We start from the raw sequence: 18,812 nt of genomic DNA on the forward strand, positions 1-18,812 counted from the left end.
GATTAAAGATTTAAAGTAAAAAAAAAAAAAACTATTCTCATAAAATAGAAGTCTCTGCCATTTTCAGTTTTATTTGACATAAAACTACATGCTGATGTCCTGAAGTACAAATGAAATCAATAAGACATCTATATAGAGGCTTTCTATGGTGACCTAATATGTGACTCTGGACCACAAAATCAGTCTTAAGTGTGAATTTTTCAAAATTCATCTGAAAGCTGAATAAATAAGCTTTCCATTGATGTATGGTTTGTTATGATTGGACAAATAATATTTGGCCGAGATACAACTATTTGAAAATCTGGAATCTGAGGGTGCAAAAAAATCTAAATATTGATAAAATCGCCTTTAAAGTTGTCCAAATGAAGTTCTTAGCTATGCATGTTACTAATCAAAAATGAAGTTTTGATATATTTACGGTAAGAAATTTACAAAATATCTTCATGGAACATGATCTTTACTTAATATCCTAATAATTTTTGGAATAAAAGAAAATTTTGACCCATACAATGTATTTTTGACTATTGCTACAAATATACCCCAGCGACTTAAGACTGGTTTTGTAGTCCAGGGTCACATATGATTTCAATCATTAACCATGTATACAGTATATGTGTACATGTGATACACACATGAGAAACTGTGGATTGAACCATGTTCAAAAGTCAAATACACAAGAAACGTTTTTAGGTGATGATTTCTGCTTACAATGCGGTCATCTCCTTTGCTTTCATCTTCACAGATCACTGGACTCCAGCTGTACGGTCACATGGTTTCAGTTTTCCCAGCAATTTTCTCTTTCTGTCTTTTCTATTTAAAATTCATTGACTGAATATCATTATTATTTCCAGAGAGGCGCAGATGAGGCATATGGTCATCAGCATATTCTGTGTGGATAACAGGACAAATAGTATGTAAAGTTGTTCATGGTAACGTGAATAACAGATGTGTATGATAATCAACTTATCATGAATACCTCTGCATGGTCCTCTTTCAAAAACAACATCATCGATTGCAATATCACTCCTTACTGATGCTCCTCTAGTGGCTTCGAACACAATCTAAGTATGTGGACAAATAGATGTAATATATTAATGAAAATGATGCTGAGTAAATGTTGATTATAATGCAGCTCATGCAACTAACCTGGTGCTGTTGGTCATATTGGTAGTTTACTGATGCTCTGAGCCAGGAGATGCCCTGCTCTCCGTGGCTCGTCCACAGTAGTTTGTCCTGGTTCTCTTGTCCAGTCTGGAGGTAAATGCTCAGCTGTCCGATCCCTGAGCCATACATGTGGTAGTAGAACTGCAAGCACTGTGTTTCTCTAGAGCCGCGCAGAGAGCTGGAGAGGAGGCGCGCTTTGTGACCGGGCAGCATCACTGACGCCTCAATGTGCAAATAATGACCTAAAAGCAGAGAAGACAGCTTTCCAAGATATAAAAGTGTGTCCCAGGTTAAATTTCAGGCCACTTAAAGGGATAGTTCACCCCAAAAAAATATCTTCCTTTGTGTTCAGCAGAACAAAGAAATTCATACAAGTTTGGAACTACTATGATGACAAATGTAAATGATGACAGAAGTTTCATTTTTGGGTGAACTATCCCTTTAACTGGACTTAAAAGAGACACTTTAATGACATGTTTTTAAACACCCTTTTTAGGGCCCGCTTTATATTATGTGTCTTTAACTATGTACTTATGTCAAAAAAAAAATTAAAGGGATACTCCACCCCAAAATGAAAATTGTGTCATTAATCACTTACCCCCATGTCGTTCCAAACTCGTAAAAGCTTCATTCGTCTTCGGAACACAATTTAATATATTTTAGATGAAGACCGAGAGGCTTGTGACTGTCCCATTGACTGCATAGTAAATTGCACTGTCAAGGTCCATAAAAGTATGAAAGATGTCGTCAAAACAGTCCATCTGCCATCAGACGTGCAATCTAAATTTTATGATGCCACGAGAACACTTTTTGTGCGCAAAAAAAACTAAATATCGACTTTATTCAACTTTTTCTGCTCCTCTGTGACACTTCCTGCAAGTTCACTAGCAGAGCACGGGTGTTTCTCTAACGGAAGGCTGCATCCTACAAAGGTTGCATATCTCGGCTGCCACGTCATCAAACGTCGCTGAAGGCCATCTCAATCGGGAGGATCCTTGGAAGACAGCCTTCGTTTCGCGTCCTTCTTTCAGCTGAATTTGAAGGATGCATGGGATGTATCCTCCGCAACCTTCAATCACCCACAATGCTTTGTACCCATTCCATTTCATGAAAATAAACTGACGAAAAACTAGTCAGTACTGAGCTTGTCTGAATTTATTATGAAATCTAAGACAAAAATAATGTTTTCGGACATGAAAGGATAGATGTTATCTTTTGTTTTGGTGTAAATTACTTACTAAACGCTAAACTGCCAATAATTTATGCCACAGGGAGATCATAGATGGCGGTTTTTCACTGTATTGCATTAATAGAAAGCCAAATAATATAAAGATTTGTAATACAAAGTTTTTTTTTCCAAAACTAAGTTTTATTAGTGTTTTTGTGCCGTGAAGGTGAGGGCGAGAACATATGTGACGTAGCCACGCACACTTACTAGAGCATCTCATTCTAGCGTTTATATGCCGATGAGGAGTCTAGCCTACAAGACTCTGAAGGACTGAACTAGGAAGAACGCAGCCTCGGTAGGATCCAGCCTTCCGTTTGAGAAACACCCCACGACGCAAGCACGCCTCAGATGACGCAGCACGTAAATGGCGTTTACGGTGTATGCTGGCCTCGACGTCAGTAGGTCATGGCGTTTACGTGCTGCATCATCTGAGCCGTGCTTGCGTCGGAGCACAAAAAGTGTTCTCGTCGCATCATAAAATTCAGATTGCACGTCTGATGGCAGATGGACTGTTTTGACGACGTCTTTCATACTTTTCTGGACCTTGACAGTGTTATTTACTTTGCAGTCAATGGGACAGTCACAAGCCTCCCGGTTTTCATCTAAAATATATTAAATTGTGTTCCGAAGACGAATTAAGCTTTTACGGGTTTGGAACGACATGGGGGTAAGTGATTAATGACAAAATTTTCATTTTGGGGTAGAGTATCCCTTTAATTACAGGATGACATTTAATTTAAGTGCACCTTAACAAACACAAGTATATTGTATCAAATGTAGTATCTATTTACTATAGTACCATAAATGTCCTAAATATATGAGATACACGTTTCAGTAGGAATGCCATAATATTTTAGTTACCATGCTTGTCAGTATACTTTAACCTTATTTTAAAGACAACATAAGTAATTTTGAAATCACATATAAAGATGTAGACTACTTAAGTCCAACTTTAATGAGTCAAAAAAGTCCTCTGAACTTCAGATAACTGCATTTAATATAAATGAATACTATAATACATTTATTTAATTGCAATTCACATGCATCCAAATACATGTGTCCTTGTTACATTTTACATGCACTTACTGTAGTTTTAACAGAAATGTATGCATAATCACACTCAACTAACCCTAAACCAAATTCAAATCCCTTGTTGTTAATTAATATTACTCAGTACTTAAATATATAACTACAAACCCTTACGAAAATTAACCATGGATTTACTAAAACCAAAAATCCATGGTTAAACCATGGTAACCGCAAACTAACCATGGTTTTGCTATACTAACCATAGTTTAACCATTTGTAGTAAAACTGTGGTTATACAAATGGTAATATACCAAAAACATGGTTACTACACTTTTACATAATAATAAAACAATGGTTAATTTGCAAATGTATGCTAAAGTGTACTTAGCTGCAAGGCTAAAGCAATAATCCAAATTTTAAACTTGACCAAAGCCGGTACGCCTGTAACTTTCACATGATGCATGTGAAGATACAAAAAAGCTACAGAATGTTATGTAACTATCTGCAAAGTACTGTTTACGTGGAGCATAAAGCATCAGTTAATCCGGATAGAAAAGTACTCCCACCCAAAAGGATGATTTAAGCAAAATAACACATTTTTATGAAGACGAATATAAGAACTTATACGAATGTACAGCTTTTCCTTCCTTTAAAATGTTTTGGCCCATAGACTTCTATTGTAAAAGGAATCGAGCAAACATAATTTTTTAAGTCTGTGGTAATCTGTAGTTCCGCTTGTAAATGTTACATTGTTCACAATGATAAGTTAATAACACAAGTTAGGAGTGATTAAGGGTTTTTGGGGAGGGTGTAAGCTCACCCATTCCAGTGGTGTGGTCTCCTTTGGGCCCTGTGTAGGATGTGGGTGTGGGTCCTCTGGCCAGCATCCAGTCTCCTGAGTCTCCTTCCTTATCCTGAGTGAATCCACACAGACCAGCCTCAAAGTCACAGTGAGACGGGGCTGACACAGAGGATGCTGTAACAGAGAGAGCTTATTCTGCTTGTATAGTAAACAAAAATATTAAGGAACCAATTGTAAAATTCACCATGAAGATTCACATGCACAGAGTAAAATTGTTTACCTAACAGTGCACAGTCACCAAGCGTGACTTTAATGTCATCGAGCCCCACAGAGCCACAACTCCAAATATTTTTGCATGTGCTGATGAAAACCACCTTCATCGCGCAGACGGAGAAAAATCACAAACTTAAGATCAACATAAAATTAGATGAGTAAAGTTTGTGAGCAAACTTTAAAGTTTCTAGCATGTTTCTGGCATGATTAGCATGATGTTAGCATGTGGCTAGCATGATTAACATGATGTTAGCATGTGGCTAGCATGATTAACATGATGCTAGCATGTGGTTAGTATATTTTTGAAATGATTAACGTTGCTGTGATGCATGATTTGCATGTTGCTAATATGTTAGCATATTATTAACATGATTAACTCGTTTTTAGCATGTTTCTAGCATGATGCTAACATGAAATGATTAATATGTTGCTAGCATGATAAGCATATTATTAACATGATTACCATGTTTCTAGCATGGTTAGTAAGTTGCAAGCATGTTTCTGGCATGATTAGTATGATGTTAGCATGTGGCTAGCATTTTTGAGATGATTAACATGTTGCTATGACGTTTCTTTCATGATTTGCATATTGCTAACATTTTAGCATATTAACATGATTAGCATGACTGTTTCTATAGCAACCGGGACTTCTAACAGCATCTGCAATGACGCGCTGACTTTACCGATTAGCGATTGGCGCTTTCATTCAGAAGGCGGGGCTTCCTGCAATTGAGCGGCCATATTGAGCGTTGCATTTTTCCCCATTCAAAACTATACGAGTGACATATTGTCTTGGGTATTCTATAGTCTTTGATTGTTCTCATATTCTAGCATGATTAGCATTACTAACATGTTGCTAGCATATTATTGGCATGATTACCATGTTTCTAGCAAGTTGTTAGCATGTTTCTGGCATGATGTTAACATGTGGCTAGTATGATTAACATGATGCTAGCATGTGACTAGTATATTTTTGAAATGATTAACATGTTGCTAGGATGCATGATTTGCATGTTGCTAATATGTTAGCATATTATTAACATGATTAACTCGTTTTTAGCATGTTTCTAGCATGATGCTAACTTGAAATGATTAATATGTTGCTAGCATTTTTCTAGCATGATTAACACATTGTTAGCACTTTATTAACGTCATTAGCAAGTTTGTATGTTTCTTTGCATGATTATCATGCAAAGAAATATATTTCTTGCAATAGCTTGTTTCTAGCAAGTTTAACATGTTTCTAGCATGATAAGCATGTTTCTAGCAAGTTGATTAGCATGTTGTCCTATGTTGTCCAGCTTAAACACTGTACTGTACAGAAGTTTCGACCCCCTCGATAAAAGTGTATGGGATTTTACGTAGTTTTCATCATCTGTTTAAAGAAAATCAAAAGTCTGATCAGTTAGAAAAGATATAGCATACGTAGAACAGTGTGAAGGTCTGACCCGAGTTTGGTGGTTGTAGCTTGAAAGGAGGAGATACAGTTCATATTTTGTCTCAGAAGAAGGAGAAGAAGAAGCTTTAAGCTAGGCTTTCTCAGGCTAACTTAATGACAGATCAGAAAAGAAAGACAGTGTACTGTGATATTTAAAAAAGTAAAGCTCATGTATGGTTCTGTGGATTTAAAGTATGAATGATCTTATATTTCCAGATGTTATAAACATTTATTTCTCTAAATCTGGACCTTACTGTAATAAAAGTCATGCGAGACATAAACCCTTGTCTTGCTAACAGATGTGAGAGCAGAGGGCCAGACGTATGTCCAGATAAATGGAAGTCATCTGAGAGTATGTGTCTCTTAAAGAGTCTGTGAAATATCCTTTTGAAACTGAGACAGTCAATAGACTTCAGTTTACAGCCGTAAACCATTATTTGCCACATGCTGTTGGTAAGCAAATGTAGGGCCTATGACAGGCAAAGTTTTAATGGTTAGAATTATAATTTTAATAGGTAATGAATTTCCCGGGATGACTTCAATGCACCACTTGTCTTTCCCCCTATATATCACCTGCTTCTGACTAATCAAGCAATAGTAAGTGACATATAATAAAGCTTACACCATCTTACCTGAGCATTTTTCTGACTTTGAATGGTCAGTTCAACTGCAATCCAGACATTTCTTATCTTATAATTCTGGGTCCATATTTGTTCTTGTTCAGTGCCGTTGTTGTAATACAGATACGCCAACAACACTTGGTCTGTTCCACTGAGGCCTCGCAGGGAGTAGAAGAACTTCAGGCAGTATTTCTGATCGCCTGGCATCAGCGGGCCAAACAAACGGCTGACGTATCCGGACTGTAAACTGAAGCGAGAGTTTGCCAACAAGAAGGATCCTGTTCAGAAAGAACAACAATTTTTAACCATTTCATGCTTCAACAAATGTAGGCTATTAATCAGTAATGCGTTTATACACTACTGTTTAAAACTTTGGGGTCGGGAGAATTTTTTAACATTTTAAAGTCTTTTCTGCTCTTATTTGATACTAATGCAATAAAAACAGTAATATTGTGAAATATGAAAATAATTTCTTATTTATAAATGTAATTTATTCCTGTGATCAAAGCTGAGTTTTCAGCATCATTACTCCAGTTTTCAGTGTCACATGATCCTTCAGAAATCATTCCAATATGTTAATATTTGCTTCTCAAGAAACATTTCTGATTATAATCAGTGTTGAACGTGTTTTTTTATGGAAACTATGATACATTTTTTTTCATAGTCCTTTGATCCTTTGACTTTCATGAAAGTTAAGAAGAATATCATTTATTTAAAGTACAATTCTTTTGTAACATTCTAAAAGCCTTTACTGTCACATTTAATTCATTGCATTCTTCCTTTTAAACTTTACTGACTCCAGACTTTTGAATGGTATGTACATTACATCCAGCTGTACCTGCTCCTGTCGTATGGTCTCCGGCGGTGTAGATGTTGGGTCTGACAGACACTCTCCTCCACAGTGAACTGTCTATCTGTGCCTGGACATACCGACAATATCCTGACTCAAAGTCACAGTTTGCAATAGATGGATCAAACGTTGGCTCTGTGAAAACACATATTTTTAATTGATCACACAGGAATTAGGTATGAGCTTTGAGGCAGATTGTGCTGTTCAAACATACCTGTGCCTGCATTACAGAACTCTGGAGAGAAGGAAATCTCATCAAGAATCACGTGTCCTCCATGTGGACCGTTGAACGCCACCTCATACACCAACTTGTAAGATACACAAACAAATAAATGTCAGTGCTGACAATTTTACATGTAGTGTGACTAATTATAATAGTTTGTAGTCATGAAATCACACTAAATTAATAATTTAATACACACACACAGTGTTGGGAAACATTACCTTCAAAATTAAAAAAGTAACTAATTATGTTACTTGGTTACTATTTACGGAAAGTAATGCATTACATTACTTTTGCATTACTTTTTCTCATTTGGCCTGTGCTTGTTTGTTTTTAATATAAAAAAGTCTTACTTTTGGCAAATGTTAAGCACTTTCGCACCAAAGGTGAACTGAATAAGCCGCGGGCTGAGGATTTTTGTGTTAACATTTAATTACTGCAGGTTTGCGTAATATTCTGAGTTTGCTTTTCACAGTTTTTATCCGTTTTGAGGAATACTGAATCTGTTCTTGTGCAAGTAAGATGAGTAAATGCATGTTCACATTTAGTCTGGAGCTACAGTATTGATCATGTTTACACAGCGCACACAACGACTATGCATTTACTCCTAATTTGTGGGAAGTTGTGGCCTAATGGTTAGAGAGTCGGACTTGTAATCCAAAGGTTGCGAGTTCGAGTCTCGGGCCGGCAGGAATTGTAGGTGGGGGGAGTGAATGTCCAGCGCTCTCTCCACCCTCAATACCACGACTGAGGTGCCCTTGAGCAAGGCACCGAACCCCCAACTGCTCCCCGGGTGCCGCAGTGTAAATGGCTGCCCACTGCTCCGGGTGTGTGTTCACGTGTGTGTGTGTGTGTGTGTGTGTTCACTGCTGTGTGTGTGCATACGGCCAAGTATGGGTCACCATACTTGACCGTATGTCACTTCACTCACTAACTAAATTTGTCTCAAAATAGCACTCAATAAATGGGAAAACAAAGAAACTAGCATTACGTATTTAAAAAAGTAACTCAGATATTTTCTTGTAAATTAAAAAGTAATGCATTACTCAGATATATAATGCATTACTTTGCTAGTTTTTTGAAAAAAGTAATCTGATTGAGTTACCCCTCAACACTAATTTATATATATATATATATATACTGTATATATATGTTCTCAAAACTTAGCACAAAAACATTATTTATGCAACATTCATGGACATTTATCTAACATTTTATAAATGTGACTTTCAGAACATTCAGTGAATATTCAAAAGTAACATTTCCACAACATATGCAAAATAATAAAATGAAATGTTCCCTTAACATTTGTTTAACCAAGAAAAACACTTGCAAACCGTTACTAGAACAGTGTGTTAGCTTGGTACTTTCTTCAAAACCCAGATTTTTCTCTTGTGACGTTCTTCAGTCCTGGTCCTGGAGGGCCAGTGTCCTGCAGAGTTTAGCTTAACTTGTCCCAGCATGCCTGCCTGGACAATTAACCCTGAAGACCTTAGGTTCAGATGTGGTAATTGATATTGGCCCTCCAGGACCAGGATTGGACAGCCCTGAGGTACAGCGTCTATAAAAGGACAAACACACTTTGTGTTGCAGATTTTTGCCTAAAACAGTCAGACACAGTCTGGTCCATATTTAGCATCTGGCAGCTTACTCTGGCCAAAAACTCCACGCTTCAGGAAGAGACTGTTTGCCCAGTATGTAAAACATCCTATCAGAGCTAGTTTTATGTGCCTTGTAGGGATGGTTGTATCTGAAATAGATATTCATTTGTGGTGGTCAGTCCTTACCTCTATTGGATACGGAGCTTTGAGATCCACTTGTACAGGTATCCAGACTCTGGTTTCTGGACTCCAGTTCACGTTGTTGTTCTCCGGTAGATCGGCTCTCCATAGTTCCTGATACTGTCCGGCCTGATCCCTGCTGAAGAGGGAGAACAGATGGTCCCCGGCGTGATACTGCTGGAACTGGAAGCTCAAGCAGCCCGACATGGGCACGGTGGTCATCGGAGACACCAGCTTGGCCACCTCCTGGAAGCTTTTAGTGTCAGTAGAGTCCACATACATGTACTGACCTGTGTGAATCAATGAAAGAGCATCACTGACAGAATCTCAGCCATGGCTTTATAAAAAATATTAGATTTTACCATAACCATAGTGATTTTACCATAATAAATATTTATTTGTTGTCATAAAAGACTACATAATAATGTTTGTTTTTTAAAAGACATTTTTGCATCATATAATATTATACAATAAAACACAGACACACAAGATTATATCATAAAACTTTTATGAGTAAGATTTTTTAATTAGATAAAATTATGCAACTAAAAACATACTTTTTGTAAATGATTACATTTTGTATCATATATTATTTATTATATATAAATGAAAATACATTGAACTTGTACATAGATGCATAGAACTTTTTACATTATTATTTATTTATATATGATATTTATATATAATGTTTTACATTATATACAACTAATAAAATACTTCTTTGTAAATGAGTGCATCATGTATATTATTTATCACATATAAATTATATGTACATTGTAGAACTTTTTGCATTTTTAATGTATTTATATATATATGATGTTAATATATGTTTTACATTTAGTGTATAACTGCTGAATTGCATAATGTATACATTTTAGATATTTTAATTGTATAAAATTATTCAACTTATAAAATACTTTTAATATGTATTAAATTAAAAATAAAATTGTATATTTTTGGTATTATGTATTTATTTATATATGATATATTTATATATAATACATGTTTTCATTATACAGGTACATTATTATGCAAATAATGTAAAAAAATGTTTTATATAATTTTTGAACTGCATAATTACAACATTGTGTATTGTACAAGATAATAATATAGATTATAATATTTTTCATATTGTATAATAAGATATAAGATTACATGACAATATATATATATATATATATATATATATATACACACACACACACACACATACACACACATATACATACATATAAACAAAATCTTTTAATATGAAAAGCACAATGTTTAGAATTTGTTTCTGTATTTCATTGTACAAGATAATAACAAAAAATTACAGAACATCTTTCATGTCTTATAAGAGTTATGCTGAATCTTTTTCTTCATATCATATTGGATTATATCACAAAGCAGGTGCTGATCAGACTAACCTGTTCCATCGTTCAGAGCAGTGTCATCTGATCTTCCCACACGCCAGTTCATATATCTGTTCCACTCGTTCGTGTAGCCACACAGATGATCTTCTTCAAAGTCACACTCTTTGAGGTCACATGATCAGAAAAAAAAGTAATTAGTTTGTATGAAAATAACTACTTTTGAAGCTCTCTATCTCTACAAGCCATTTAAGCCCACTAACATTTTGGCAAAATTCTGATAAACACAAAAACTGAACAACAGAAATCTGGGTTCATTTAACAGATTTTCTGTCCCTCAGGAATGTGCACAAAGGCTGGTTCCTAGGAATAGCCATCCAAACATTGTTGGGAATGAACAGTGTTTTTGTTTTCTGTGGTTAACAGTTCTTTTCATGTGGCTGGCCCTGAGTTTGGCATGACATTATTAGTGTTACAAAGAAACAAACAAAGTGAAAGGCTGCTGAGCTGCTCTGGGTGTTTGCTAACATGCTGTTTACTAGCTCAATTTAACAGAGCACTAACCTATACAGTATTTATCAGAGATCTTGATCTCAAAGATGGACACACTGCTGCCGCCTTCTCCTAGTTTGCCTTCAATGACAATCTACAGATGTAGAACAAACTTGTCATTGGAGTCACATGATAACATGACATGAGTCACATCAGCAAATCCAGACTCTATAAATAGTTCTCACCTTGAACGTTTCGGTGGAATTCTGCAGGTCAATGCTGGCGATGAGCCAGCTTTCAGATGGGCTTTGGGTCGTCCAGAGCACCTGATCAAAGCTCTCTCCGTCTGTGCGCTTCTGCACCTGCAGGGAGGCGCTGCCTGTGACCTGATAGACCATCCTGAAACAGCTCCAGTCCTGTTGGTCCACATCTGGACCCAAAAGAACCGCCTTTCCCTGGTCCTCCTGGACTTGCTCTTCGACTGTGATGAAGTGTCCTGAGTGAAGCAGAAGGAAAACAACATTCATGGCAAGAGTTTGCGCGTGCAGCTGGGAAGGCAGATAAATGTTTCTAGCAGTGACAGATCACTTATCAAACTACTATTTCATTATTGAGTGCTAAAATGCATTTTTTCTTTTGTCTGCAGATGCATATAATTCACCAGGCATCACATATCCTATTGTCTCCACATTTGTATTCAATTCTTACATTTCTTGTTAATTTCCTGTGCTCTGTAGATTCAACCAAAAGCTAATAATCCAGTGTGCTTGTGCATTTGTGATTCATGCCACGTATAAACAGAGCGAATCACCAATCCAATAATGTGCTATTTCACTATCTCCAGATGCCCTAAATACTGACGCCATGGCTTCCAGATGTGGGTCTCATTAAACACGATTTCTTCACTTTTATGGGCTTTCGATGCATGCAGTTCACATGTTTTTTAACCCTGAAATCCATGGACTGTACATCCCATACTTCACGGCTTCATTACATTAAAAAGTTTACATTTACAGTTAAAAAATGGTGCCAACCTCCATTCAGAACAACCTGTGTGAAACATAGCTTAACACAAGCTTAAAAGTTGCCTTAAAGGGCCACAGTTCATCTCAAAAATTAAATGTCGTCATCATTTACACACTCTCAAGTCATTCCAAACCTGTCTAACAATTTCTGAATATTTTACTTTAGAAGATTTGCAATAAAGTACACTATGAATGTTATCAATAAAGTACACAATGAGAGTTATATGGAAAAGAGCTGCACAAAGATTTTTCAAAATTTCTCCTTTTCAACTCCACAAAAATAAAATAAAATAATAAAATAAATTATAATAAAATAATGAAAATAATGGACGATTCCTTTAACGTGTCCTGTACCATAATGTAAATAGCCTATTTATGACAACTGACAAATAAGATGAAAATTCAAATGAGAACTCAAAATAAAAAATAAATAAATATATTGTTTAAAACACATGCCAAGTGCTTAGAAATGCAGTGTTTGTATTCATGATGACTTTTATGTGGTTTTCATTTTTTTATAAATCCAAAAACCCCAAATCCAAAAACATTAATCACTCTAAAAATGTCATATGGTGGAACCATCGAAAACGTAATACATTTTTTTTTCTTACACCTTGAATCCACACTCATACATTCTTGATACTAATCTTAATCATTATTTTCAAATACATTTTAAAGTACTTTTAAAGTAAAAGTATTTTTTATGAAAATAATTAATTATTCATATATATAACATAACATAACAATAAGGTGGGGTTGCATAACATAACAATAAGGCAGTATTTATTTCCTGAGAAATAATTTTAAAAAGTATGCTAAACTACTCAATACCATTGATTTCAGGTTTTGTTTTTCTTCTTCATTATGATATCAGGACACTATGCACTATGATAACATTTTTGACTTTATGCCACCTAAAAATATATTGAAGTAAAATTTAATTAAAAACATGTTTATTACAGAAGATGTGTATTAAAATTGAATTTTTATGTTGATGTTTTTTTCTTCCTATTAAATGAATAAATCTGATCACTTACATCCACTTATTTAATGTTGACCTTGGCATCAAATGATTCATAAAGTAATGCATTCATTGACATGTTGCTGAAACTCACCAGAAGGGTTGAGGGTCCAGCTGAGAAAGTCGGGGTCAGACATATAGTCACATATGCTGTCCTGAAAGCTGCAGGAGCCTGGCAAAAGCTCTGCTTTAGCTGTCACTGAGAGAAAAGAGCAGAAACACACACTTATGCATGTACAATGATCTACACACAGACAACTTAACTGCAATGAGTCCTCACCAATCAAGCTCAGAAGATAGAAAGGAAGCATCTTCTCTTCTACGTTTTGTCCTGCAACCAATAAATCAAATTAGACCTGGTTTAGCACTAGAACTAGAGATCTAGACTTCATTCTCTCATCTTGTCCTCTTTCAAGCTGGCAGCGTATAACCGAAGCTCAGATGTGATCCTTCTGTCTGGCTGCTGGAGAAGAAAAAGGGAGGGAATTAGGAGAGGGTTTCAGTAATGTTGACCAGATTTGGAGGTTACCTTCCTTACCTCAGAAGAGATGACCACTTCAGCTCTAAACACACTTTCATATCACTAATCCATAGCATCAATATCAATATGAAAAATATGTCAAAGACAACCACGAACTCTTCAGCAGCTGGAAACCTATATCAGGCAAGAATAGGACCAAATTCCAACACCAAAACTCCAGAAACTCATAACCTCGATGCCCAGACGTCTTTAAACTGTTTTGAAAAGAAGAGGAGTTGCTACACCATGGTAAACATGCCCCCGTCCCAACTATTTTTGAGACCTGTAGCAGGCATCAAATTTGAAATGAGCTCATTTAGTGGATAAAAATGTAAAATTTCTCCTTTTAAACATTTGTTATGTTCTCTATGTTCTATTGTGAATAAAATATTGGCTCGTGATTTGAAAGTCTTTTAGTTTTCGTTTTATTCAAATTTAAAAAACGTCCAGAATTCGGGTTGTATTATCAGGCCTACACACACACACACATATATATATATTAGTGCTGTCAAAATTAGCGCATTAACGCAGGCGATTACTTGTTTCAGTTTAACGCGGGGCTAGGGTTGACCACCACTCATCTGCTTTTTCTGTCACTTTTTCTCTTGATAACTCTCTTTTTCTTTTTGCAAATGATAACACCTGTGTCTCATTTCAGTAATTGGCATGGAGGGATTGGATAAAAGCCACCAGAGAACGGGATGCTGGAGAGAGACAGACTGGGAACTCGAGCTGCACGAGGAGACTGTTGCCGGAGCAGGAACGATACGCTGATTTGTATTCTGAGTTATTTGCTGAATGTTTGGAAGCACAGTGAGTGCCTCTCCTTTTAGTTTGTGCAAAGAGCACGGTAAAATAAAAGTGCGAGTCCCAGTCACGCCGACCCTGTCTTCTTCCTTCCACCCTTGAACCCCATCACAAACCCGGGAAGGAAGAAGAACGCCACTGCCGTCATGCAGTCCCCGCCGTCATCGCCATTTGTGGAGGTAATCCAGTCACTCGCGGGACTTCATCAGGAACACCATCAAGCACTGCTGGGCATAAGGGACGATCAAGAACGGAGTTTCTGAGCCCTCCTCCAAGTCCAGCAGGAAGACCGCGAGTTGTTCTGGAGCTGGATTGACCGGGAGGTTCGGGCCACGCGTTCTCCATCTGCCCCAGCCCCACCCCCTCACGTACCTCTCAACAAGATGGGTCCCCAGGACGACCCTGAGTCATTCTTGGACCTGTTCGAGAGGTCGGCTGAGGCGTGTGGGTGGCCTCCGGTGGACTGGCCAGTGCGGCTCATCCCTCTGCTGTCTGGAGAAGCACAGGTTGCCGCACAACAACTGCCAGTCCAGAACCTCCTGGTCTACGGAGACCTTAAACACGCCATCCTCCAGCGGGTCGGCCTGAGTCCCTTAGTGATGGCGCAACAGCTCCGGGACGCCTGCCACAGATGGCTGATGGCCGATGAAAGCGACGTCGAAGAGGTTGTCGATAAAGTGTTACTGGAGCAGTTTGTGGCTTGGCTGCCGAGGAAGACTGCCCAGTGGGTCCAGTGCCACCACCCGGTGTCGCTGAAACAGGCCATCCAACTGGCGGAGGACCAGATGGTGGCGTGTCCTGGGGTCGGCGAGGCCCTGCCATCTGTCTCTCTTTCTCTCCCTTCTCCTGTGTTTCCTCCCTACAAATCTGTCCCTCTTCCCAGGTCCAGGGGGAACCTTCCTCCGCGAGCCCCACTCCGCGAGCCCCACCGCCGCCCAGGGGGATGGGGTCAGCGCACCCGCAGCTCCTGTTCCACGCCAATTCCTTGACCCGCTTCCTGCCACTGGTGCGGCGGGGAGGCCTGGGCCGGTCTGTTGGCGTTGTGGGGACCCAGGTCATTCTATTGGTCGGTGTCCAGTGATGAGGTGATGGACACTGATCCGGGTCCCGGACACCCCACAGGCTACCCCCGATCAAGCTGGCCTGTACCAAATACCCATGAGTATTAAGGGGGGTACGTATCAGGCTTTGGTGGATTCGGGATGTAACCAAACCTCAATGCATCAAAGCCTGATTCAACCAGAGGCATTGGATAAGAGCTGCATAGTTAGGGTACACAGGGACGTGGTGAACTACCCCCTAGTGTCGGTGGCTATTCAATTTCGGGGACAAAAGCATAGGGTAGAGGTGGCAGTTAGCCCACACCTCAAATATCCCCTGATTTGAATGGAGTGCTGTTGTGAGGAGAAACCTCACAGAGTGTGATGATTTCCCTCTGGAACAGTCTCAGGATGAATCGCTCAAAAATGCCTTTGATCAGGTCCGTTCCATCGATGGGCATCCTCTCCAATCGACTCAACCGCTCTCCTATCCTTATTTTGCTATTTTAAAAGACAGGTTGTAATGAGTGACCCAAGACACTCAGTCAAAACAAGATACAACGCAGTTATTAGTACCAAAAAGCCGTCGGGAAATGCTTTTCCAGGCGGCTCACTGTAATCCGAGCCTAGTCATAGCCCATGGGCCTCCCGGTGATACTTGTCCGTAAGAAGGATGGCTCTTACAGATTTTGTATCGATTATAGACGTTTGAACTCAATTACTATCAAAGATGCACACCCATTTCCACGTGTGGATGACAGTTTAGACGCCCTTTCTGGAGCCACCTTGTTTAGCACTCTAGATTTGTCCAGTGGCTACTGGCAAATTCAGATGGATGATGCTAGCAAGGAGAAAACTGCCTTTACTACAGGTGATTCCCTCTATCATTTTAAGGTCATGCCCATGGGTCTTACTAATGCCCCCCCAACATTTCAGCGATTGATGGAGTTTGTTCTCTGTGGCCTCCATTGGTCCAAGACTTTAGTATATCTTGATGACATAATAGTCTTCAGTAAGACCACATTCATGATGTCTCTGAAGTGTTTGGTAGACTACGGCAAGCTGGCCTCAAACTCCATCCTCAAAAGTGTCAGTTTTTCAAGCAGTCTGTACTCTTTCTAGGACATGTTGTTTCGAAGGCTGGCATTCAACCAGACCCCAAAGTGACTGAGAAAGTGATGAACTGGCCTCGTCCAACTACACCTACAGAGATTAGAGCTTTCATAGGCCTCTGTTCCTACTATCGGCATTTTATCAAAGACTTTGCAGAAAAGGCAGCCCCTTTACACAGCCTTACGAAGAAACATGCCAAATTCGCATGGAGTGAACAATGTGAGGACACTTGTCAGTATTTTCGGCATGCACTAGCTTCCCCTCCTATTCTCACCTACCCTGATTTCAGCAAGTATTTTATTTTGTATACGGATGCATCTCACCATGCCATTGGCTCCGTTCTTGCACAACAACAACAACAGGGTGTTGAAAAGGTAGTAGCCTATGCCAGTCATGTGCTAAGTGCAACAGAATGCAACTGGTCCACCTTTGACAGAGAATGGTGGGCTATTGTTTGGTCCGTTAGACATTTCTCACACTACTTGCAAGGGTGCCCCTTTGTGATTGTTACCGATCATCGCCCCTTGTTAGGTTTAAAGAAAATGCCTATCGATCGAGATCCAACAGGACGTAGGGCACGCTGGGCGTTGGAGCTTGATGTGTACGATTGGGTCATAAAACACAGGAATGGCGCAACGCACACAAATGCAGACTCACTATCTAGATGCCCGACTCAAAGTGATGCCACTCCTCAGCCTACTTTTGATCCCTCCATATCAGGCAAGTCAGAACCTCCTTTAGTCACAGCCCCTCTTACTGCTCATGCCGTCATAGACCTTTCTCAGACTTTGTCAGTCGATATTACACAGTGTCAAAAAGATGATGTCACACTGAGGACAGTGAGTGAGTGGTTGAAAGACGGAAGGAGACCTCCAACTTGGGTTCTAAAGAAAGGTTCGGCTGAGCTCAAAGTATACTGGCGACAGTTTGATAGACTGCATTTGCAGGATGGGCAAATCTACCGTTTTGCCTGTAACAAACCAAAAGAGTCACCTACTCTTCATGTAGTCATTCCCAGCAAAGCTGTCCCCCAGGTGTTACGGTTTTTACATGGACATTCCACTGTAGGTCACCTTGGTCATAAAAAGACACTTGCAAGAGCTAGAGAGCATTTCTACTGGCCATACATGGCTAGGGACATAGAGAACTACTGCCAACAGTGTGTCCCATGTCAGTCAAGATCTATGCCAGTCCCACATCGTGTAGCTCCCCTGCAGACTATTCATGCCAGTCGTCCTTTTGAAAAGGTGGCAGCTGACATTACCGAGCTTCCTGTGTCACCATCAGGCCATAAATATGTCCTCGTTCTCCAAGACTATTTCACCAAGTATGTGAATTTGTACCCTATGAAAGACCAAAAAGCTGTAATGGTTGCACAATGTATTTTTGAACAGTATGTCACAGTGCATGGTGTTCCTGAATGCCTTCATACAGATCAAGGCCGTCAGTTTGAGGCAGATTTAATCAAGGAGTTGTGTTCCATGTTGGGTGTCACCAAAACCAGGACTTCTCCTTATCATCCTGAGGGAGATGGTTTAATCGAAAGATTCAATCGCACCCTGAAAGATCAGTTGAGTAAATGTCTGTACCAGCAAACAGAGCCATGGGATACCATGTTAAGGGCAATCCAAGTTGTCTTATAATACTAGTGTACACAGCAGCACTGGATACACCCCTTTCTTCCTCATTCATGGACGTGAAGCCAGATTGCCACTTCATTTACTCCTCCCTTGTCCTACTGAACCTTCCAGTGCCTCTGCAGGCACCCCAGCAGAGTATGCTACATCTGTCTACAGGAAATTACAGTATGCTTTCAAGTTCCGTCAGGAGAATCAGGAACATGCTCATGAGCAGCAAAAAGCTCAGTATGACAAAAAGGCCAAATATACCTCATACAATGTGGGAGACTTGGTTTGGTTGAATGATCCTGCTCATTCCTGGTGTAAACTGGCCCCACGTTGGAAAGGACCCTACATTGTGACACAAAATGTTCAGCCTACTGATGGTTATTCTGTACTGTATGCTATTCAGCCA

At 39.1% G+C, this 18,812-nt stretch overlaps 1 protein-coding gene across 1 annotated transcript; it reads right to left on the bottom strand.

Moving 5' to 3' along the window:
* Positions 1-51: 51 nt before the first annotated feature.
* Positions 52-13,745, bottom strand: mamdc2b (MAM domain containing 2b). Its single transcript, XM_058788358.1, has 14 exons — positions 13,579-13,745; positions 13,393-13,497; positions 11,498-11,748; positions 11,325-11,406; positions 10,818-10,925; positions 9,415-9,698; positions 7,619-7,712; positions 7,393-7,539; positions 6,567-6,832; positions 4,504-4,597; positions 4,242-4,397; positions 1,147-1,406; positions 977-1,061; positions 52-887 (listed from the first exon to the last, which is right to left on the bottom strand). The coding sequence occupies exons 1-14, from the start codon at positions 13,607-13,609 to the stop codon at positions 811-813; spliced, it is 2,040 nt and encodes a 679-aa protein (XP_058644341.1). The 5' UTR covers positions 13,610-13,745; the 3' UTR covers positions 52-810.
* Between the last annotated feature and the right edge of the window lie 5,067 nt (positions 13,746-18,812).

The sequence above is a fragment of the Onychostoma macrolepis genome, chromosome 10 (assembly GCF_012432095.1).
Source record: "Onychostoma macrolepis isolate SWU-2019 chromosome 10, ASM1243209v1, whole genome shotgun sequence".
Classification (NCBI taxonomy): Eukaryota; Metazoa; Chordata; class Actinopteri; order Cypriniformes; family Cyprinidae; genus Onychostoma; species Onychostoma macrolepis.